The sequence below is a fragment of the Xiphias gladius genome, chromosome 14 (assembly GCF_016859285.1).
Source record: "Xiphias gladius isolate SHS-SW01 ecotype Sanya breed wild chromosome 14, ASM1685928v1, whole genome shotgun sequence".
Lineage (NCBI taxonomy): Eukaryota > Metazoa > Chordata > Actinopteri > Istiophoriformes > Xiphiidae > Xiphias > Xiphias gladius.
The window spans coordinates 19,235,960-19,258,936 of record NC_053413.1 but is presented as its reverse complement, the minus strand read 5'-3'; the positions used below and the strand labels follow the sequence as shown (position 1 = coordinate 19,258,936).

The following is a 22,977-nucleotide window of genomic DNA, read 5'->3' as shown; positions in this document are numbered from 1 at the left end:
ATCTTAAAAAGACGAAAATAGCTGAATGCTTCTTCCACCCCGGATGAGTCAGTTTGAACAAGACAGTACAGATATAGGCTGACTGAGGGTAAAAATGGATTATATTTATCATTCCCTTTCATTATCACAGTGGTTAATTCCCACACTGCCATTCATTAATTTAATTACTCTATGGCCAAATGGGCACGACCCATCTCAGGTGCCCTCAGCGTTTCTTATTATAGCATGTGGGGGTCTTGTGGATGGAGCTCATCTGTTGTATTTGCTCAGTAGCTCACAGAGACCTCTCAGCCCCCACGCAATCTCACCTCATTAACATTTTAGGTGACGAGTCTGTCACGGCCTTAATTAACAATTCATGAGCACGGCTTATAGCTGTATTAACATTTTACAACCAATAAATCAGCTTTCCTAATCTGCCGTGTGTGCCTGGATGCACAGGGCCCATGTGTATGTGGATGTGTTAGAGACTCAGGGGGGGAGACTTTCTACGTGTGTGGGTGTTTGGGTTATTTGTGTACATCCACAACAGGCAACTATATCCCTCTCCCTTTGTCTCCAAGTCTGTCTCCCCGTCTGTCTCTGACCATGGCACTTGTTTGAACTTTCTCTTATTCTTATGTTCAGATCATGGCACGCTAGCGAATCAGACCCACTATTCTTTTTCCTAAGCAAAACAAGAAAAATCAAACCTCCAGCCTGATGTATAGGAGCTCATTCACAGTGTTAGGCCAATTAATAATCTAAAAACATAAATCCTACAAAGCGCCCACAAATGTAAATATCACATCTAATGGAAAGGTCAACTGTAATACGGTGTTATTTTCATTGACTTTCTTGGTGGACTTTAACAAAGCGCCAGGATACAAGTTGGTCTCTGTCAAGTCTTTTTCTCGGGGAGGCAAAATAAAGGAGCAGGGAGAGAAGGGACGTTGAGACGAGAGGGATAAATCTGAAATAATGGTGGAAGACAATCTGGTAGAGTCGATCCTCTGAGGTATCATTTCTGCTTCCCTCACACCAAACGCATATTCAAAAAGCCTCTGAGAGTGGGTGTAACAGCATGCGATGAGACCGGGAGATCTCAACTGCCTCATCGTGCGGTAAAATGTGTGCTCATATAGTATGGTATGCATCTAAAAAGTACAAATAATCAAGCTTCTTCTCAAGAGGAGTGTGATGCACATTGTCCGTAGACTAAAACTTAGGCCCGAGGCATCTGATTAAGAACATTTTTTAATTCACTTCAGCTCAAAAAATGTGTTGCAGTGAGTGAATAAAGTGAAATAAGTGATCAAAAAGACCATGTCTCGTACTCTCTGTTATACTGTGTGGAGCTAAAGGAGAGAAAAGTCTTACTGAAGTAACAATCCCACCACAGCCATCCCGCCTAGGCAGCCCCTTGACCCCACTTTGAAAAGCACCTGTGTAGGCAGTGTGTGCATTCCTTGGCTCTCCCACTGAGTCACCCAGTGTAAGTTCAGCAGTATCATGGTGTAATGCGCGTGGTGCTATACCATGCTCGCCGAATGAAAGCGATCTCTGCAGCACTGTTTACTCTCCCTGGGTGACACAAAAAGCCAGCGCTGGGTTTTTTAGTTTGCAAGGGCACGTTTACCGTTAAGAAGCCGCAATGCTCAGAAAATCCACAATGCGGCTGCATGGACGTTTAGCTCAGCCTGACTGATCCACATGATGTGAAGCAGTGTGTTCCAGGACATACATGTACTGCATCTGGCGTAGTGGCACTGCAGTACAGCAGAAAACTGGTCCTTTCAAAGAAAAAAACCTGCTTTGTGTTGCCTCAGTAGCAGCCTTGAACGCCCCACCAGTGCACCAGCACATTTATTATAAGTTAACATAAAGATCAAGGTCAGTGCTTCGGCAGGAGTAAGCTGAATTTAAAGGATTCAAAAGCAGTCTTGGTGAGGGGTGGCCTTGCAAAATGCATGTCTCAATGACAAATGCATTTTAATGCGGCAGAGGATCCACACCAGGTTCAGTGTGGGCTATACCACTTCCAATCAGTCCTCCAACTTCTGCAAAGTCGAAAAAATAAGAAATCGATCGGAGAGAGAGGTGAAACGAGGAAACGTCCCTTGGATTTATGACTGAAATCATGGTGTGTGCGTGTGTGTGTGTGTGTGTGTGTGTGTGTGTTTTTTAACTTAAAGATATGCCCTGCTATTTTCCTTCAGTCATGACTCGTCTTACTACCCATTCCGCGTGAATGTCAGGGCAGGGTAATTCATTCGAACTTGCACATAGGTCTGAGATGTGTGGTGTGTCATCGCGGCAAACAAACGGCAAAGGCCGGGTGTGGATGAGGATCTGGTCCGAGGGATGACAGGAGTCTGATCAAATGTACAGTAATAAAATAAGGGAGGGCGCATTCAAAGGGCCCAACACAGATAACTGGCATGAGCAGAGCATGGTAAGGTGATGGAACTGGAGAAATTCAGACGCTCATACTGTCTCAGTAATGAAATGTCCTTCTCTCACTCCAACACTTTTGGAAAGGAATTGCCATGACTACGAGCAGGATTTCTTTTTTTTATTTATTTATTTATTTTTTGCTTTCTTCACTGCTGCTGTGCTGCCCTCTCCTGGAGAACAAAGAAACGGCCAGCAACAGCCACAAATATGACTCACATGAACCCTGTTAACGAAATTGTATTTTCCCTCTCTGAATAGCCCGGGATGTCAGGGTCGGCTGAATGCATAGTGTAGGTTAGAGTCACGTTTAAATATATGAAAGTGAGAGGGACTGAACGAAACAACAACAACAACAAAATCAATAAAATGGTCAGTAATCTCATTAAAGGATTCTGTACGTGAGGGTGTACCTCGCACTTGCTCGTGTTAAATAAAATACTTGGAAATCAATCCCCCGCAGACGTCATTCGCTTACGTAACCTACTCCAGCATCTCTCGCTTGGCGCGCGCAGCGCACGCGGCCCTGACGAAAAGGGTGACACGGTCTTGCTTTGGGAAGGGCCGACCCTGGTCTGACAGCAGTTCAAGGAAAAAAAAAAAAGTGTTCTCAGCGGTAAAGGGTTCTTTTGGGCGACGGAAGGGCTGTTAGACTTGTGTGTGCGTGTGTGTGTGTGTGTGTGTGTGTGTGTGCGTGCGTGCGTGCGTGTGTTTATACGTCTAGTGCAATGCATTCTCACTCTGTCTTTATGCAACTCACTGTCTCCCTTTGTTTTTTCTGGAGGGTGGGGTGAGGGGGGAGTGCTCAGGGCCATCCGAGAAAAATCGTTCTCACAGCACCGCCGTGTGTGCACGGAAACTCTCCTTGTGCTCGCACTCTCCCGCAGCGCCAACGCACCGACAATGGATTCCTGCCTCGAGAGCTGCGGAAATTGCTGCTCTTGTGTAACTAACGCGCTGCTTTCTGTCTCCGTGCGCATTATTGCCCGGTTTGGCTTGAAAAACAGAATTCGCTCTTGTGAGGGATTCAAGTTGTTGAAGGAAAGAACAGACTGCACATTATACCCCCTCCCCCAAAAAAAAAAAAAAAAATTGCAAATTGCCGTTGTCTTATCTCTGGCCGTGAATATCATCAACGCTACCACCGCACACGCCTCTTTCAACACTGGAGGTTGCATTCAAAAGGCTTTATCCTGTTATGCTCATCAGCGAGGTGTGAACTGAGGGCTGTGGGCTGACAAAGACTTAATCAAGTTGCAGCCCAAATCACTTTCAGTGGCAGCATCCTCCTGGTGTCTTAACATAATGAACGACCCCGTGTTTTCTAACACTTTGGAGGAAAAACTTAATTAGAGAAAAACTTTACCACCAGCTAAGACATCTATGAGACTATAAACCTTTAAAAGCTGGGGGAGTTTTCTTTTCTTTTTTTTCCCCTCCTGATCTGAGTTTTTGGGAGGAGGCTGTTGGCCCTTAGCGTCATTCCAAGGGAGCTGCAGTTGAATGTGGACTTCCCCAAACTTGAATCATTGGAGTTGGTTCAGTCACTGGGGGCAGCGTGACTCTGGCGTTTGGGAATATCGCGCATGATAATAACGGAGCGGCGCTCCTTCTCTGTGTTGGGGATATTTATTCTACGGCGTTTGTTAAGTATGAATTACAGGCAGGGGGAGATGGATTGGCGGTGGACAGTTTTGACACTGTTCTTAAACTTCCAGTTCACTCACGGGTCTCCCTCTTCCTACGACTTGTTCCAAGGGTCTGCATACACTGGAGTGGTACACAGACACAGAAACAGGTACGTAACGGGTTTTACACTTTTTACTGCGAACCATTTTAACTTCTTCTGTTTTGGTAAAAGTATGAACAACCGGCTCCACACGCGCATCTCTGTAAACCCACTTTTCCTGAGGGTGAGAGCCGTGCGCTTTTGTTGCGCAGTTTCCAACAAAAACGCAGCGACTTCCAAACTTCCCATTGATCGGAGGGACGCCAGTCCGGGGAAGGTTTAGCCTCTTATGGTCATATGTGGCCCTGCTAACATTCACTGTGTCTTTATCAGCCCGTGACTAAATTTGGCTCGAGTTTGCCAGTGTGGCCAAAGGTGATAAGATCCAGAGAAACACTGGAATGTCAGTGATTACTCCAATCTCTCATCTGAGTCCATTAGCGCATTGGCAAGTGTTTCCTGATAAATTAAACTAGGATAGAAGAAAAAAAAGGGGGAGAAAACATCACTGAAATAACGCAACCTCTAGGGAAAGTTCAGTAAAGCACATGGACCTAATTATGATGCTTTTATTGCCAAATTACTAAAAAAGTCCAGCTATTTTCTGTGGTAGGCCTTTCGGTAGGCCACGGTGTTCCTCTAAAATACTTCACGAAGTTCTTGGTACATATCTTGGAGATCTTGTTTATTTCTGCCTCTCTCCTCAGGAACTGGTGCGCCTATGTGGTGCACAAGAACGTGAGCTGCGCCGTGCAGGGGAGTGTGGAGAGCTTCCAGGAGCCCGTGGTGGCCCCCTGCCCAGCCTACCAGCCCCACTGCCAGCAACAAGTGACGTGAGCATCCGGGGAGCAAAGGGAAAGGGTCATGTTTAGCTCTATGACTCAGACTGGAGTTCTGATACAAAATGTTTCTTTGTGGGAGACCAGGAGGCAGAAATGTTCACGGTGACTGGAGAAACTCGATTGACTGGGACTAAAACTAAGGTAAACATCAGATCCCAAGGCTCGGGAGTAGGCAGGGCTAGCGGTAACTGGTTAGGGGTAGATTTGAGGTCAGGCTCAGGTTAAGGTAAGTGGGAACACATGTTGATGGGCCGACACACTTTAGTTCCCCCAGGAGCTGCTCCCAAGCCTTGGAATCTCATGCCAACCTTAGAACTATATCCGGAATAAGGCCAGACGAAGCCATGGTTACAGTTAGCCACAGTTACCTTCCAAGTTGAAGCGACGGTTACTTACTAATACCAACCAGCACACTTCACTCCTTCTCTGGGACAACATGCCCGAACTATTTCCAAAACAAAATAGAGTATATGACGGCATACGGCATGGTGTGTAAAAATGTATCTCATGTTCTGTTCAACATCAGCATGTTGAACAGCAATGCCATCGGTGCCTTGGGTGAGAGTCAGCGTACATCTTTGTCAGGTCACCGGTATATAACACTTGGAATTGGCCCCAGAATTCACCGGAAGCAAAGTTAGCTGACGTGCACCTAATGTGCGGTGTTGTATCTTATTTGTATGTGGCTCCAGACAAGAGTGGCTGCCAAATGAATGAAAGTAAAGACAAATGTAAGTATACTTAAACAGGAGTGCTGACTCTCCAAGATCACGGATGGCATGGTCAAGAATTAATGAAAAAGTTCGTCATTATCATCTACTCAGAATGTTTATTTATATTTAGGCCAGCGCTCACTTTTTTTTTTTGCCTTTTTTATTTACAATTTTTCTAATTTGTAATCCAGAAAACAGGGTTTCTTTGGCTTCACGCATCAAAGTTTTTACAAATTATTTACACCTCCAGAACAGATCCCTCTCTGCCTCTCTAAATCTTAATATTTGTGCATCTAGTTTCATTCAGTGTCCACATGTGTCATCACAACCTAGAAGAGGGTTCACAGCTGTTGATTCTTCATTAGCAGGTATATGGCCCTCAGTATAACATAACTTGTAGCTTCCATCCTCATTATGGAAAATAATTGACTTTGCTATCATTTAAAGGTGTATTCAAGAGCTGCACTCCACACTTCTGTGCTGACTTAACGGTCCCGCAGATAAACAGTTGGGAGCGGTGCAGAAGATTTATTATCGGAGTTCAAAATGCATTTTAAATGTGTAATCTAAATATTTACAAATATATTACAAAATATGTTTCTTGTGCATAAGTTGTGGCAGCAAAACATATTCTTAACGTTACTGTATGCCATGTACTGTATTTCTGGCAGTATTTCTGGCTTTTCTCACCACTACTATTTTCTTCCTTCCCTCTAACTTTGATATGATAATACATCACATTCACACTCAGTGATTGATTGCTATAAATGGGAGTATCCACACCAGTAATTGGGGAGCAACAACTGTCATTAATTCTGTGCAAGAGGATGCGGGTTGCAATTTCATATATTTTACTGTGTGGATCATTATTAGTTGTGAAACAAAACATTTTATCTGTGGTTTAACTTTGTGATCCCCTCACACAAACACATGGACAAGAGCCACTGTGATGTGGAAAAGATCCATGGGAACTGATCATTCTTAAGTCGCAGGAGCTCATTTCCAAGTTTCTGCGTAAAGAAAAACGAGCTGGAAGTGAGAGCAAATGCTTCAGGTTTTTCCATTTCTGAGTTATGACATACAGTTTTGGATGAGATTTAAGTATACATTGTTAATTACAATCAGGCTTTGAAGTGTTACTGTCCCACACGTTTTCAGTTTACTTTTTTCTATTTATCAGTCATGAACAGTGGTATCAGTGAGGATGACAGTTGGGAAATGTGCAAAGATGATTGTCTCAGACATCAACTTTCCAGATGTTCTGCATGACCTGACCCCTGTCTTCAGGGAAGTGAAGTCATCTATTGTTTTGTTGGAAACTGTTTGGCTTGGCTAGAAAGTTTAAATGTTCATGAACTGGGAAAAGTAGAGAAGCTCAAAAAATGTCCATGCCCAAAAAGCATGTTTTGGTGATTGCAGGAGTCAACAGTTCCAAAATAAAAAAATATATTATTAGAACAGTTTCTTCTTTTTGGAATAGCAGAGCAGCTCTCACATGGACAAACAACAGATGTTTTCACATAAAGACAGGAATAACACTGATAACACTTTGCAAATGGTCTGAGTTTTATCGTGGACATAAAGCTCAATGTTCCCCGTTTCATAATGACTTTTGCTTGAGATATTGAAAAAAAAAAGTTATTGATTATTCTGCCTTGTTTTACAGATATCAAACTCGGTTTCGACCCACATACAAGATTGCCTACAAGACAGTCACAGAGTTAGAGTGGAGATGCTGTCCTGGTTACCAAGGTCCGAACTGTAAAGATTTAAAACCACCCCCGGATCGACAAACAGTGCAGGGAACACAGCCTTACCTCCCACCAAATCCTGGACATACAAGCAGACACACACAGAGTAAGACACCATTTTCTGATTTACCATATGTATTTTTGTCAAGTTACTCTAGATTACAATGTATTAACAAATTTTACTAACTAACACTAAACAACTAAATGAAAAACACTCTGCTCATAGAAGACAGAATAATTTGTTTTTAATTATTTATTTTAAAAAAATTATAACTTATTCTGTGATTATAGGGCCAGAGCGGAGAGAGACAGGGCATCATGAGACGAGGCATGGTGGGACAGATAAGGTGCGTCTTCTGGAAGGTGAAGTTCAGCGCCTCTCTCAGACAGTCCTGGATCTCCAATCTGCTTTAACAGGGTTAACTTCCAACCTCCGCACTGACCTGCAGGAAGACACAAAGAAGATGCTGGTGACACTTCTTAACAACATCCATCCACCAGACAGTGCTACGACCGCAGGCACAGAGGAGAGCCCAGCAGTGCTAGATGGTCATCAGGCTACCAAAGGTGGGATTGCTGGAGACAAGGCCTTAGAGAAAATAGTGGCCCGGTTGGATGATATCAACAATGCACTTAAAAGCAAGGATGAAGCTTTGGAAGACCTACGAGGAACCATGACAAGTCATGAGGGGCAGATACGTGTCCTGATGGATGCCTCTCAATCCCAGACCCCAGCCATAGCAGAGTTTGATGTTATACAAACCTATATTGATGGAAAATTTGAGAAGCTCAAGAAGGAGCTAGACCAGAATGTGGAGGAACAGATGGCCAAGCTACAAAACTCATGCAACGACAAGATCCAGAACTTGCAGAAGACCTGTGAAGACAGCCGTGACATAGGTTTGGTCAGCCTGACCAAGCTAGTGGACAATAAGGAGGCAGACCTGAGAAAAGAGATCCGGGCATTACGTCTGGACATGGTTGCCGCAGATGGACCTATACGAACTCAAAGGCAGACAGATCCATCCAAAGAGGAAGAGGATCGTAGTGACCACAAAGACCTGTGGCGTGAGATTGATCGTATTGCAGAGGCTCACCGCATCCTGAATGTCCGCATTGACAATGAGCTAGCACACCTGTCTGAAACTCAGGAAGACACTGATTTGGGCATACTGATTGAGGAGCTGGAAGCACGTGTAAATGTCACAGAACTAAATGCAGAGACTCACTGTTTCTACATTGAAGAGAAGCTGACCCGTACAATTGCGGACGAAGTGGCAGCACTTCGGCAGCTTCTGGATGAGCGTCTGAACAGCATGGAGGACCACTTTACGAACATGCTGGTGGAAATGAGCAACAGTTCATTCCCAGGGATGTTTGGTGACTCCATGGATGCCATCCAAGCAGAAGTCAACAACAACAAGTTCCTCCTCCAAGGTTTGGATGAGAAGATCAATGCTGTGGGAGAGTTGTGCTCTGCAGGATGTTCGGGCTCAGGAATTACTGTAGGTCCAGAGAGTTCATCACTTACACTTAACGGCCTAGAAAATATTTTGAAGGACCTGAGCAGGTATAGGAACGACTTGGACATTCTTCACACAGATGTCAGAGACAACACAGACAAGCTCAGGCAACTGGAGGACCTTGTTGAAAGGCAGTCAGTCGGGACTGAGAGACGTGCCAAGACGATGGAGGATTTCCAGAAAGGATTAATTAATCTCCAAGATAATGTGCTTGGCCTGGCTGGTGCTGTTACAGGGTTAAGTGACTCCTTAAGCAAATACAACCAGGATATGTATAATATAAACTCAACATGCTGCCATGCAGAACAGAGAGGCACTGGGAGTCCAGCATGGGACACCCGGGCGTCAGTCATTGCAGTACCCAGTAGTCAGGCAGACGACACCGCACGTCAGGTGGAGGAGCTGAAGAACAGGCTTGATATGCTAAGTAAACAGGTGTCATCTGAACTGAGTCAATGTAAACAGAACACACAGGGTGTTTCTGATGGCATTTCTGCTGTGGATGGACGAGTGACCAGACTTGAAAAAGTGTGTGGAAGGTTAGATGGGGTTTCTGCCAACATCAAAGAGCTGAAGGATGGGCTGGAAAGACATGTTGGCGGTCTTCGGGACTGTGTTTACAGGATGAATATAACCTGTGGAAATCATGCTGCAGACATCATCACACTGCAGAATTCCTTGCAGAAATTCCAGGTACAACTGTCTGCGATGGCCAAACATGTTTTGAAAGATGTCACTGCCAAAGAGCCAGGTGAGTTTGATGTTTTGGTGATACATTGATGACTTCATTGGCTGTCTTTGGTAGTGTCTTGAAAAGCAAATTATCACAGGACCTCTTAGGCTTTCACTGAGATAAACCAAGTCAACATGAGGTATTTATCAATATTTCAATGTGATGCACAGAAGCCTGACCGTGGAGCCCATATGAAGAAGGTTTATCATTATAGAGCTTAAGTCACCAAACTCAGGTGGAATTGATTGTTAATTGATAGGTGTCTAGACTCTAATGTGGTTGGATTAATTTCTAAAATGAATGACAGAAGTAGCTGTGTAAAGAATGAAAAAAGCGCCTGAGAGAGAAGTTAAAACCTCTCTGCCTACTTTCTCACCTCTGCACACCTGGCCAGCTGCTTTGTAAAAATGGGCGTAAATGTTTGATGGTCAGTTTCAAAATGTTACAGAAGTCGTTGGATACTGCCCCACTTATCTGACTGTGACTATTCGACCATCTGACAAGAACTGATTGGATTGGAGCATACTGATGCCTTCAGAGCCCAAAGGTGAATGCTGGTGTGGAGGTGAAGCTTATGAAAAACCATATGAACAACAGCAGCAGCAGTAGCAGCAAGTGACACCAAAGTTTTCAGGTGAAAAGAGTGAGAATGACGGTTTAAGTACAACTCCATAATGGAAAGGGTGTGCTGGGTGTACAGTATGTTGCACTGAGAACAGGAGGCCATGAGACTGTAGTGGCAGACCCAAGTTGAATGCTGTCTTCAATGGATTCCCACATTAGCAAAGTCAAGCGCATAAATGAGCCAAAAGAAGTTGGATAACGATATACTAACTAAATACACACAATCTTTTTTTCAGCTTCCTCCCTAACTTTCAACTTATAAAGTGCGATTAACATCTGTGTAAACACAAACTGTTCCTGAAGATAATCCCCCATATAATGCATTCTGCTTGCTTGGTTTACATGGAGGCTTGGAAGGAAGGATCAGATCCCATGAATGGCCACAGGGTATTTCCCGGAGTGGGAGGACACAAGTTCATTGGGCCTCCTGTGCTTGCCCTGCGTATGTCATTCAATATGTCCCGGCACCAAGAAGCAGAGGCCCACATTGGAAACATCCTGTGACTTAGATTCATGTTGTCCTAAGAATTCCCCAGCTGTAATGTAAGGAATGGGACAGGTAAACTGAATCTTGGAATTTTTGCATACCAAGCTCAGTTTATATCCCACGCTCAGCCCCTCCAAACTACTCAGATAATTTACTTGCACTGTTTCGTGTCTCATTGCTCCCTTATGTAATAATCAAAACACCCTTGCAGACTGTTCCATCTTGCCCACTCCCTTGATGAACATGTTGATTTGTGAGGTCTTCTGTCTTGCACAATGACATAGCTTTTTTACTCATACCACAGAGCTGCAGACCGCAACTTCAGTACCCAGTCTCTCAGCACACACATGCAGTACACACACACATACAGTCCCATACACAATACACCTCCCTAGCGCCTCTCTTTCTCCTTACACATGTACAAATACCAACCTCCAGAGATTCCCACAGGGTGACCTCAGCCTGATGTGTGGAGTCTGGTCCTCATTAAGGGCCCTGACTCACTGCTGGAGCCAGTCTTGATGGAGAGGGGAGAAGCAGGGCTCCACACCCAGGACCAGATGCTTTGATTGCCCTCAGCTGTGATGTCATGACTAGGGGCCCCATCAGTGGTGCCTCCCTTTCTTAAACCATCGTCCAAAACATTGGTGTGATAGGTACCTGAGGAGAAATGGAAGGTGGATGTGTTAATGGTTGTGGTGTAGAGAGAAGGAGTGTGTGTAGGAATTTTGTATTCCAGTTCACTCTTTCCCAAATATTGCCTGTTATTTCCAAACTGTGGTATTTGATTACATTACCGTGCATGGAAGATTATACTCCACTTCTGCCCAGCATTAAATCAGAAAGAACTGTCCGTACTGCAACAGGATTGTGAAAGATGTTTATCAGGGATCTCATTTTATGAATATTGTTTATTCAATCTTAGTCTCTAGCTTATATTTCTATGAGTCAGTATATTTTTGAAGAAAAGTTTGACTTTTTTGGAAATATGCTTATTTGCTTGCCAGGAGTTACGTGAGAAGATTGATAGCGCTCACATGTCTGTACGCCAAGTATGAAGCTACCACCAGCAGCAAGCTACCTTGGCTTAACATAAAGACTAGAAACAGGGGGGCTCAAGATCACTAATTAACACATTATATTCTGTTTGTTTAATCTGTACAAAGGGTCAAACACACAATTGCTTTTGCGTTTTAGGGGGGTGGGGAGTTATGAGATGGACTGTTTTTTTTAGCCAGGAGCAGTTGTCAAGCAACCAGTCTGTCACATAACTCCTTGTAAACAGTTTGAGGTGTCATTTTTACACCCCAGTTTTTGTAAGGATTAAAAAAAACAAGGTATAATGTGTTTATTAGCTAGGTGCTGTAAGTCAGATTTTGTTACCTTTGGACAGAGTCAGCTAGCTATTTCCATTTTATCCCATCTTTTTTCTAAGCTATGTTAGTGGACTACTGGTGGTTACTTCATATTTACAGTACAGGAATAAGAGTGGTAGTGGAAATGCGCTTAATCGCTTTCTAACTGAAAGTTAGATGAGAAGATTGATACCTCTCTCATGTCTGAACGGTAAATAGAAAGCTACCGCCAGTGGCTGGCTAACTCACCTCAGTACAAAGATTGGAAATAGGGGGGAAAAACCAGACTGGGCCTGTCCAAAGATAACAAAATCCACCTCTAAATCTCACAAATTAACAGTAATTTCTTGGAGTCTCTGCATGTTGTCTAGCAACTGGTTCTGGTCAAGAAATAGTTTGGCACATAACCTGCAGTAATGTGAAACCAGTTTTTGTACAAATCTGTATGGATTCAACAAATGTGATACAACTGTTGATTAGTGGGCTTTAGAGGTGCCTGTACCATTCAGATATGAGAGCAGTATCCATCTTCTCATCCAACTCTTGGCAAAAAGGCAAATACGCATGTTTCACAAACTGTCAGACTTTTCCTTTAATGGCAGATATCATCATAGTCACCTCACCTCATCCCACTTTGTGCCCATAGTCTGTATCCTAAATCTCACGAGAGAGGGAGTTGAGCTGTGTGGCTGAGGATTTAATGTTTTCCTCAACTTTGGGAAAGAGAGAAATAGTCTAAATAGAGATGAAATTTCCATGAAAAATCCCAGTTCTGTGGGTGTGGTGGTGGTTAGGAGCCTACTGAAATGTTTCCTCTCTGCGTTTGAGCTCATATTCTCCACACAGTCATGTGAAGACCCCGAGGAGGCTGCGAACAGATGAGGCGTTGTAATAACATAACTGAAAGATTAACTGGAATAGCTTTGCCCTTACTCAATGTGACTGCTGAGTGGAATTGTGTGACTTCAGCTGTAAAATGTTGGCATTGCTTCGTCCTCAGCAGCTGCTGCAGCAGTTTACCACAAATACACCACAACATGTGTGTTTGTCTACTGATGTCCAAAAGGTAGTTGGAGTTAAGCAGCAATGACTCAGTTGCATTTTGTTGTTTTGAAATTACACAAAGAGTTTTTAATATCTCAACTGCTAAATAGAGGTTTTCAGGAAATGTAGAAATATGGAGAGTGCGTCTGGTCTCAAAGAGCTTGAGCACGCTCTTCCTTATTCAGACGGTGACTAATCAGCCTTCTCCTGCTGAATTTTGTCATTCAAAGCTGGTTTTTTTTCTATTCCTCCTTTTTTTGGAGGTGATCCCAGGCCAGCTCAAATCACTTCCCCGTCGTTTCTTTCTCTCTTTCTCTTATCTCTCTTATCGCTCTCTGCACTCCCTCGTCGCTCTCTCCAACCATCCAATTTTTTTCTTCCGATTTGTCCTTCCAAGAATGCCAGAGGACTTCTCTTTCTCCTCTTCCTCCACCCTGTCCTATAAGTATGTATCGACAGACGAGGCCATCAGAACATAAAAAAAGGAGTTTTATTAGAGCAGGGATAAAAAGAACCCTTTGATTTCATGGATCAATGCTTTGCAATTGATCATTCTGACTTTATATTGGAGAGACAGGCAGTAAGATTAACTGTCTACTGTGATGAGGGAATACAAGAAAAAACAAGACATCAAAGGCTTTTTGAAGTCGAGGGGTGTCTGTTGGGAAAGAATGGAAAATTGTATTCGACACTGCCACACACACACACACACACACACACACACTGTATATATTTAGTCAGCACCAGAATTTTGAGGGGGCGCTTAGACTACAACAGCTTCCCCAGAGACATTTCTGAAGCTGCGAGGTGAGGTGTTTCCATCTCTGACCCAGGAGCCCATCTGAAAGTCTTCAAGGGAGAATGGAGCCAGACACACAATGGGAGTCCCTGAGGTCTGCCATGCAGTGCACAATTTGAACCTCCCATCATTAATATCGCTGGAGGAAAATGGGTTGGAGGGTGAAATTGTGTCCATGTGCGTAGCTAGAAAAGGAAAAAGAAAAATGCATGTCAGACTGTGAGCGATGTATTATTGTGCGTGTAACCAACACACCCTGCTCTGTGCCCCGTGACACCATTTTCCATCGCGTGATCCACTTGTCAGCTGCAGTATTTCTTGATGCTGTCAGAGACTTTTGAACACTCACGCACCGTCACCCGAATCCGTGGAAGCACCAGTGACTAAAGCGTCCCTCCTCCTTCTGTGTCTCAATCTGCTTTTAAGCAATGACATCTGGTTTTCGTGATGCTCTTGGTTGCACCAGCACTCTTGTGTATGTGTGTGCCGTACAGTGCGTTTTTATAACTTTGTGGTTGCCCCCTCAGTGAGACACAGGCTGAAAGCTCATGGGAAATATGCACTCAGGCAACCGGCGTCCTGAAGGAGGCATAGGAAGGAAATGAAGAAGAGATTTCTGAGTATCTCAGTACAACGTGATCGCTGGGTTTAATTTGTTTTTGATTATACATGTGGTTTCTGAGTAGCTTGTGGTAACACTTGCAGTAAGAAGCAAGAATTTTGTTGATGATATTTTATTTTATAAGAGCAGAGTGCCCGATTACTTTCATAATCCAGAGTAACAAGCAGACTCTAATGTAATACGATTGCTTTCAGGTACTTTTAGATTGATCACTTTACCTCAGTACAAGACTGAATGCACAGTTTCATTCATTATAATGTTGTTGGTAATGGCAGAACTTACGATCATTACAAATTATTATTTTAGTTTCAAGATGCTGCAAAGTCCTTTAAAGGTACACGATGGAATTAGTGTGAGATTTCAACTGCGATTGGTAGTCCCTGTCAGGAAAGTCCGTCTGCTGATAAAGACAGTGAGATACGGCTGAACGCTCTAGAATATTTAGTAATTGGACCTAAAGTTAAGATCATACAGTACCCTCAAGAGTTTGTTTTTTTCTAATAAAACTCTTATGTTTACATTCAGTGTTTCTCACTAAAATGTGTGTGTAACATTATCCTTGAAAATTGCAAAGCCAATTTTTGACTATTTCTAAATCTGCATTGTTCACAGTGTTTTCTAGCTAGCAACATCCTTCTTCTTTGCCTTTAGCTGGCAAATTCCTAAAATTGCTTGGTGAATTACAGCCACCAACTTCTAGCATAACACCATTAGCACAGATGTGTCTACCCTCTGCTCATATGCGTACGTTTCTTCACAAAAAAAAAAAAAACAGAGACCCGTTAAAAGTATATCTCAGCTCTTCTTCATTTTGAATGCTTATTGATAACGTTAGCATTCTAACATACTAAACTGAAGTGGTGAACATAGCACATGACTCTTAAACGTCAGTATGTTGACATTTTCGCTGTGAACATGTTAGCATGCTGACGTTAGCATTTAGCTAAAGCCACCACAGTGGTTAAGTACAGCCTCACGGAGCTGTTAGCAAATCTGTACTTTTAGCCTTGTTGTAAATTGAGCCCTATGCTAGGTAGCAGGTAGCAGCCGATTGTCTATCAGATGGTTTACTCGTGTTTCCGCATCCATGGCCGATTGTGACAAGAGACCGTTCGTCTGCCACCTGACCAGTAACATCCAATCAGATTCGTACAGGTGCACAAGGGGCCTTTATAACCTGACATTCTCACCGCTGTACTACCTACTGTATGCCTCCATATCTACACTGCTTGCTGCTGCATCACTTTCTGCCATCCCAACTTCCCTATGTACTAAAGCTTTTATGGCTTTGCTGAGATTTAATGTGTGTATGTTTACAACAATTTCTTAATATCAAATAGTTAACGTGCTTATTCTCCCAGCAGAAGCTTTGCTGTTGTTTGTGTTCTTTGAGAGCTTCCCCAAAGAGCAGAGCCTTTCCACCAAATCTCACTGCAATAAGTGAAATAAGTGGTAATTTCCCTGTCTTAAGTGTCTCCGGCTGAATGACATTACTTATATCCTGTTACATGGGCTCCATTTATGCCAAACCTCACCCACAAGGTTGAAATGGCACTACAGACACAGTATGTGCCCAAGAGCACCAAACAAGCCATTTAATGTAAAAACCCCTACGCTGAATCTTAAATACAGCGTGACACAAATCTGTCTGACACCTGGTTGTGGGAAGGGGCTGACACAAAGCAGGTAGTATAATTGTTTTTACTATTTTTCCCCGGGACACTTTCACAGTGTGTCGATGCTCACCTCCGAGGCCTGTGATGTAGTAGCCCTCAGGGGGTCTGGCAAGCGGCCGACTGGTTTCCGTTCAGAGGGTCCACGTTGCCTAAAACTCACACTGACTGCCTGCTTTGCTTTTATGAAGGGTAATAATGATACTGGTTCACAAAAATGCTCAGAGGTCCAGAGCAAGCCAAGTCTAATTTGGCCTGTCATCAGAATACAAGTCATTAAGGAGAATTCACAAGAGAAGGGAGGGATGTGGTCTGAATTTGAGGGAGGAAGTGTGATTTGTAAACAAAAAGTATATTGGAGGCTTGTTAGACTGAAGTTACAGCAGGCTCCATGACTTTCAGTTGGATTATAAGAGATGACCCACAGCTTTTTATGCTTGCTAGTAAAGCCTATTGTATGGTTAGAAAGTGAATCGTATATTGGTATATTTACAATCTTGCCGCTGTGTTTCTTTTTCCTTCACTTTCCAAGGAATGACCTTAAGACCAGAGAGGCCTGCTTCTTTGCCAGATTCAACTCAGACTAGAACCAGAATAAAACAAATCCAGATCCCTCTAATCATCCCACCGCCGCCATCCAGCCCCAGGCAGCCTTACAATCCCAGCCAACCAGTGCAGCCCAACATGCACACAATCAAGATCAGTCCACCGATGCAGCCGTCCAGGCCCCAGCAGCCAGGCCACTCCGCTCTGCCCCTGGATCCCATTAGGCAGGTTGTGGAGACAGGCGAGGCAGGACCTCCAGGCTACGTCCGCAGGGTGACTGTGCGGAGAGGCTCTGAACACTCGTCTGGCATGCCTGTCAAAGGGTTTGCTGGAGCACCAGGTGAGGAGTGCTAATGCTCATGATAACCTTTGGCGTTCAACAACTACACTCACTCTACAGTTAACTCTACTTTGGGTTGTTTTTCATAGGTGATGCAAATCTGTTATTTTCTATCTGTGTGAACAACACAAATCTGCATTAAGTCTCATTTTAATTTCACCATGTGGATCTAAAGCACAAAACTGGATTTGGCGATGCTTTAAATTATAGCCTGCAAATTACAGTTCAAATACCAACGAAATACTGAAATACATCTGTTTTGATTGTCAGATGGATGTTACTTTGGGTCCCAAGACTGTATTCCTGCCCTCCAGCATTTTAACAACCTAAAAACATAAAAATAACTCTTTTATAGTAACACCTACAGAGGTAAGCCCTTCTTTCCCATGCTTACCCTAGTGATTTGTTTCCCCAGCTTAACAATAATGTACATTATATTAATAATAAAACATACTTCATATTTAAAAACAATTTTTGTTGCTAAAGTATATAATAAGTTTAACTAAATAAACACCCTAATTAATTTGATAAACTTCAATACTGTAACTCGATTTTCCCAAATTTTTGTGTCTTGGTACCCATTAATATTACCGTGCCCTGTAATTACTAAACTGGAAATCTGTAATGAAAAAATATTTACACTGTAAAATTCTTCTTAAAATTCTTCTCCTGCACTTATGTATTTCGTCCCGGTTTAAGTACCCAGTAAGTATTTTATTGATACCTCATATATACTAAATAACAACACTGTAATCTCCAGGCTGTAATCTCAAGCGTCTATTCGTAACATGTGTGAATGGACGCTGAAACTGGGATCCGTCCTCACTGCAGTGACAAGAGGGAGATTTTAAGACAGCATGTCTGGCACTGTGCTGGTGGGGCCGAGCCAGCATTACCACATGCGACATAATGTGTTTATGTTCTTTCCAACAGTGCTGTCAGTTCATAAACGCATCGGATATAGTCGACTGACCTAATCAAGGATGACAAAATTTGGAACTGAGCCTGGGTCTGTTTTGTTCCTTTTAGCCATTTTCACACATGGAACCCATAACGAGGGGTTTAATTATCCATGTACTTCCATTATCCATGTTTTGTTTGTTTTTGTTTTTTGTCATCCACACATAATAATTCTATACCAGAAGGGCTTTTAACAGGGACCAATTCAAATTGGACATAGGAAACAACAGGTAGTTACAGATTAGCCAGCTCTGGATTGAATTAACTGGACCCGCATATAGGATGATTAGGGAAAACAGCAAACAACAAACCAGGCTTTGTTCTGGCTTTCACATCGGCATGTTTTGGCAGCAGAGTGTTAGAGACCTCACTTGTACTCTTGCTGTTCACTGACAGTGTGGGAGAAGAAGCCATGTATATTCCTGCCAGTCCAAGATGTATTTTCAAAATTGATTTAAAAAAAAAACAAAAAAACTCATCAGGCTTTGGTGTGGAGTGATGAAATTTGTTTTCAGTTTTCACTTATCCCTCACCGACGAAGTCTCAGCCTTTCGCATCAACTTTTTCTTTTCGGTCGTTCCTCGGCTGGCTGGTTTTAAGCACACACACTGCAGGTCTGGCTCAATTTCAAGCGTCCGAGGCGACTGTAAACACACCTGACTGTCCTCATAGAGCCCAAAGCAGCAAACCCCAAAGCAGCCTGATTCAAAAAAAGGCGATTATAAAACCAAAAGTATGCAGCCTAGATTATAACCTGTTTTTTCTCCGGGAAACTATCCCGCAGTGTTTTGTTGTTTTTTTTTTTGGGCGTTCAGATGAAAAAAACCAAACAACTGCCTCCGGCGAGCGTTTTCACGAACCTTCTCTTCAGATGATCATAAAACCTGATGTGATTTCTGTGATTTTTTTTTTCTTTTTCTGTTTCTTCTACAGGCTACCCCCCTCCGCAGCCCGTGTCTTTCAAGCCTCCATCAACCAGCCGCCGAGGTACCGTAGCAGTTCATTACCAAGTTGCGCTTGCCTGCATCCGAACTCTTTGCCGTTTGCCACCACACCAGACCAAAAAAAAAAAAAAATTGGAAAATATATGAATAATTTGTAGCCTGAAGAGTGTGAGGGAGTGGGAACTGGATGTGTTTAGTTTAAGGAGGCGTGGGCGGACCGTGGAGGGACTTCAGCTCGTCTGCGGGCACTTACCAGAAAGTTTGGTGGTGGTGATGAAGGGAAGGGGTTTTATTGAAACAGATAAGGCCGAGGGGAGGCTCTGAGCTCGACCCATTCAGCGTGGGGTTTGCGTGTGTCCCCCCCCACCCCCGTGGCTGCGTGCGTTTCCTCCGGGTGCCCCGGCGTCCGCCTGCCGCCCGAAGACAGGCGGGATAATTGGCGACTCTAAATTGCCTGTAAGTGCGAATGCGAGCGTGACTGGTTGTTTGTCTCTACGTGACCGGCGGCCTGCCCGAGGCGTTGCCCGCCTCTCGCCTAATGTCACCTGGGGTTGGCTACGGCCCCCCCCCCGCCCGTCCGCCCACAACCCTCAAAGGATAAGCGGCACAGCCAACGGGTGGATAGATGGATAATGGCTGTATTGACTGAATCAGACATCTGTTGTTGTTTTTTTTTTCTTAATAGCCACTGACACAGAAAAAGCACACAAAACAATGAGTATAATAAAACAACGCTGTCCTCATTTGTACCTTGTAGTTCCCATAGCAGCAGAGGTGCCATGGAACCCGATGTATCAAGCCCCAGTTGAATCACCAGGTAAAATCCATCTGGAAATCCTCTTTCTACCTCTCAGAGTTGTTGTTGTTGTTGTTTTTTAAACTGCGTGGATAAAGAAAAAGAGTATAAAAATCTTTAGCTCCAATATGAGGACTTGTGAAAAGGTTTATGTAGTAGGTTACGTTCAGTTAAATGAAGTGAGAATTAGGCAGTAATTTGTCTCTGAGGTGAGACGCTGACTCGCATGTTCTTTGGGTCCAGTTTCGGTAGACAACAGTGCCCTGGCAGACCCCTTCTCCTTCTCGGCTGGCCTCACACAGCAGCCCTTCTCTGGAGATTTTGGCATCATTCGCTTCAACAGGGTCCTAGTCAATGACGGCGGACACTACAATCCCCACACAGGTATACAAACACACACAGACACACACAAAATACATTTAATATTTGTTGAAAGGTCGCCATGATACAGTAGATGGACTGGCTGGGCATGATGTATTTCATGTCACTCATAACCGAGTTACTGCAGTCACATTCCAGTTGTGTAAGGCGGCAGTTTTACTCCTTTGTGTCTTCAACATTTTTTTGGTCCATTAGTTTATCTCCAGGACCCTGTGCTTCAAATGCGGTTAAACTATTCCAAGGACGTGACCCAGTTAGCATCATCCTGTTCGTTTTCATCCAGTCTGACGTGAATTGATCTCTTATGCTCTAAGTATCGCAAACTAAATTACGCTCTTTTTTTGTAATGGTTTTTGGTTTTTTTTGCTTTTTAACCCTATCACATATTTTACTGCATCATGTAGGTGGAGTTTAAAGCTGCACTAGCCAACATTTTCATATAAACACTGTGTCAACTGACTTGGTGTAATGTGAAGGGGGCCACTCGTAGTGATAAATCCACAGAGAATTATCCCCCAACCGTGTGTCACCCCTCAGCTCTATGGAGCATTTTAGCATCTATCAGCTCATTTGTTTTGGTTTTACGGCCTGCTACTTCACTCTTTGGGCTTAAGCTGCAAACAATGCTTTCCCAAACAAACTACACGTGAACATCTTTGCAGACCTGCAGAGCGAAGAATGTTATGGGCAGTTGTAGGTTTGCAGAGAATGCAGATTGAGCTGCTTGCTCATTAAGGGAGTCGATAGGTTGATTCAGCTCCTGTCTAAAGGCGGATTTGACATGGAGACGAAAACAAACATAAACACACGACACACAAGTATAAAAGAAAGAGCAATGCGGATGTATCTGAGCAACAGCGCAATGCAGTCCCATCACCCTCATCAGTATCGTTTCCAGACACAGCGGGCAGGAGTTGGTGGAGGGCAAAACAGAGCACAGTGAATATTGGACTTGATTTCATTAGGTGGCCAGAGACATGACTTCAAATGAATGTTAGTGTTTTTCTCTCTGTTCGATGAACAAATTAGAAAATGTTTGCCAACGTGTCTGCAATAACAACTTTATAAGGTGATACTACGTAAATGTGGAGTTGGCCCCGAATGGCCAAAAGAATAAATTACTTCAAAGTTCTACTCTTTATTGCTAAAATTCATTTGTGGCTCACACGACAGATTGTGATCATTTCTCTGTAATTCCTCCAAAATCATGTCAACGTTTCTAAACCGGTGCCTCTAAGGAAGTGTGTCACTCATATCTGAAAATGAATTCACACAAGGGGACCACCTGTAGCTCTGGGCATCCTCTGTCGTACAACTGTGGATGAGCCTACGTTTCTCTACATTTGAATTTAAGGACGTGTTTCTCTGTCAACTTCAGTTTTGAAGAATAGGGCCCAGGAGTAATTAACATCCGATTCTAGTCAACAAAGTCCATCATCAAATTGGACTCCTTTAATTATACATCCTCAGACTAATCATCTTTCATTTTCTTATTTCTACAGGGATCTTTACTGTACCACTGGATGGCCGGTACCTGATATCAGGCCTGCTAACTGCAAAGCAGGGTGACCGTGTGGAGGCTGTCCTATCCGTGTCCAACCGCAGCGTCCAGAGGCTGCGGAGCTCGGCAGGGACCGTAGTGAGTCAACACGGGGGCTCGGCCAGTGGTAGCTGCGGCGGCTCGGTGTCCTTCAGTCTGATCCTGCCCCTGAGGAAGGGAGACCGCGTGGGTCTGGTGAGGACGGAAGGCCAGCTGGCCACCACCGAGGCCAGAGAGATCCTCTCCACCTACAGTGCCATCTTCCTGTATGCACCACAGGCCAAAAGATAGCTGGAACTCACGTGGACACAGAGAGCAAGGACTAGTTTGTTCCCAGATAGTTGGACTGGAAGAAATGTTGAAGAGGCCATAGTTTCCACTGATTTGCTGTGATGCAGCCGTTTTACCACACAGTGCCACTGTGTGAAGATCCTCAGTTATAAATTCAGTAGTCATTTCATTGCAATTTGTAAGCCATTTGCCTAAAGATACCTGAATACAAGAAGTAGGATTTGTTCCTAATATATTTGATTATCAAGTTGCCTTTTTGTAGCTATTGTGAATGTCTTGTGTAAAAGTGTTTATAAATTAACATTAAAATTCATAAAATGTAATTTTTATTTCAACAAACCCATCTCAGATACTATACAGTATGGTCAGAATATGAGTGGAATAAAATATCATGGGTTAGGCAATAAACCTTGATAAATTACCTTTAAGCATGAGCTCAGTTCATCTTACTTTGTAATCTACACCGTAGAGGAAGAGAATGATTAATGATTGATAAACATACATGAGGAGACTGATGTGGAAATGCACGAGATTTAGCAACGCGTGCTTTTAGAAATGTTACAAACTTGGCCGGCTTCAGTAGCAGCACTGAGAAAAACTAGGTTAGAAGGCAAAATCCCCGTTTGGTTCATTAGATAAATTGGGTGTGGATGAAAAATAAAACTTCCCCTCTCCTCACTCCTGAGATTTAGAAAATACCCAAACAGCAAACTGTGAGAACCAGGAGTGTATTTAACCTTCAGTTCAGCCTCTGTTAAGTTTAAAAAAAAAAAAAAGAAAAAAACAAAACAAAACAAAAAAAGTCCACTGAATTAGTTTTTATAATTTTTTCATATTTGTGTTATTCAGTG

The 22,977-nt window shown here is 43.4% G+C and overlaps 1 protein-coding gene across 1 annotated transcript; it reads left to right on the top strand.

Moving 5' to 3' along the window:
* Positions 1–3,672: 3,672 nt before the first annotated feature.
* emilin2a (elastin microfibril interfacer 2a) lies at positions 3,673–22,449 on the top strand. The gene is made up of 9 exons (XM_040143832.1): positions 3,673–4,231; positions 4,870–4,995; positions 7,384–7,574; positions 7,760–9,742; positions 16,861–17,214; positions 19,108–19,161; positions 19,876–19,935; positions 20,158–20,298; positions 21,798–22,449. The coding sequence occupies exons 1-9, from the start codon at positions 4,020–4,022 to the stop codon at positions 22,124–22,126; spliced, it is 3,450 nt and encodes a 1,149-aa protein (XP_039999766.1). The 5' UTR covers positions 3,673–4,019; the 3' UTR covers positions 22,127–22,449.
* Positions 22,450–22,977: the final 528 nt, after the last annotated feature.

What these genes read in the sequence shown, in the direction of transcription:
- emilin2a (XM_040143832.1), top strand. Translation starts at nt 4,020, where the DNA reads ATGATAATAACGGAGCGGCGCTCCTTCTCTGTGTTGGGGATATTTATT. An exon ending in CACTGCCAGCAACAAGTGAC is followed by an intron (nt 4,996 to 7,383) that starts GTGAGCATCCGG and finishes CTTGTTTTACAG; the next exon opens with ATATCAAACTCGGTTTCGAC. An exon ending in ACACTACAATCCCCACACAG is followed by an intron (nt 20,299 to 21,797) that starts GTATACAAACAC and finishes TTATTTCTACAG; the next exon opens with GGATCTTTACTGTACCACTG.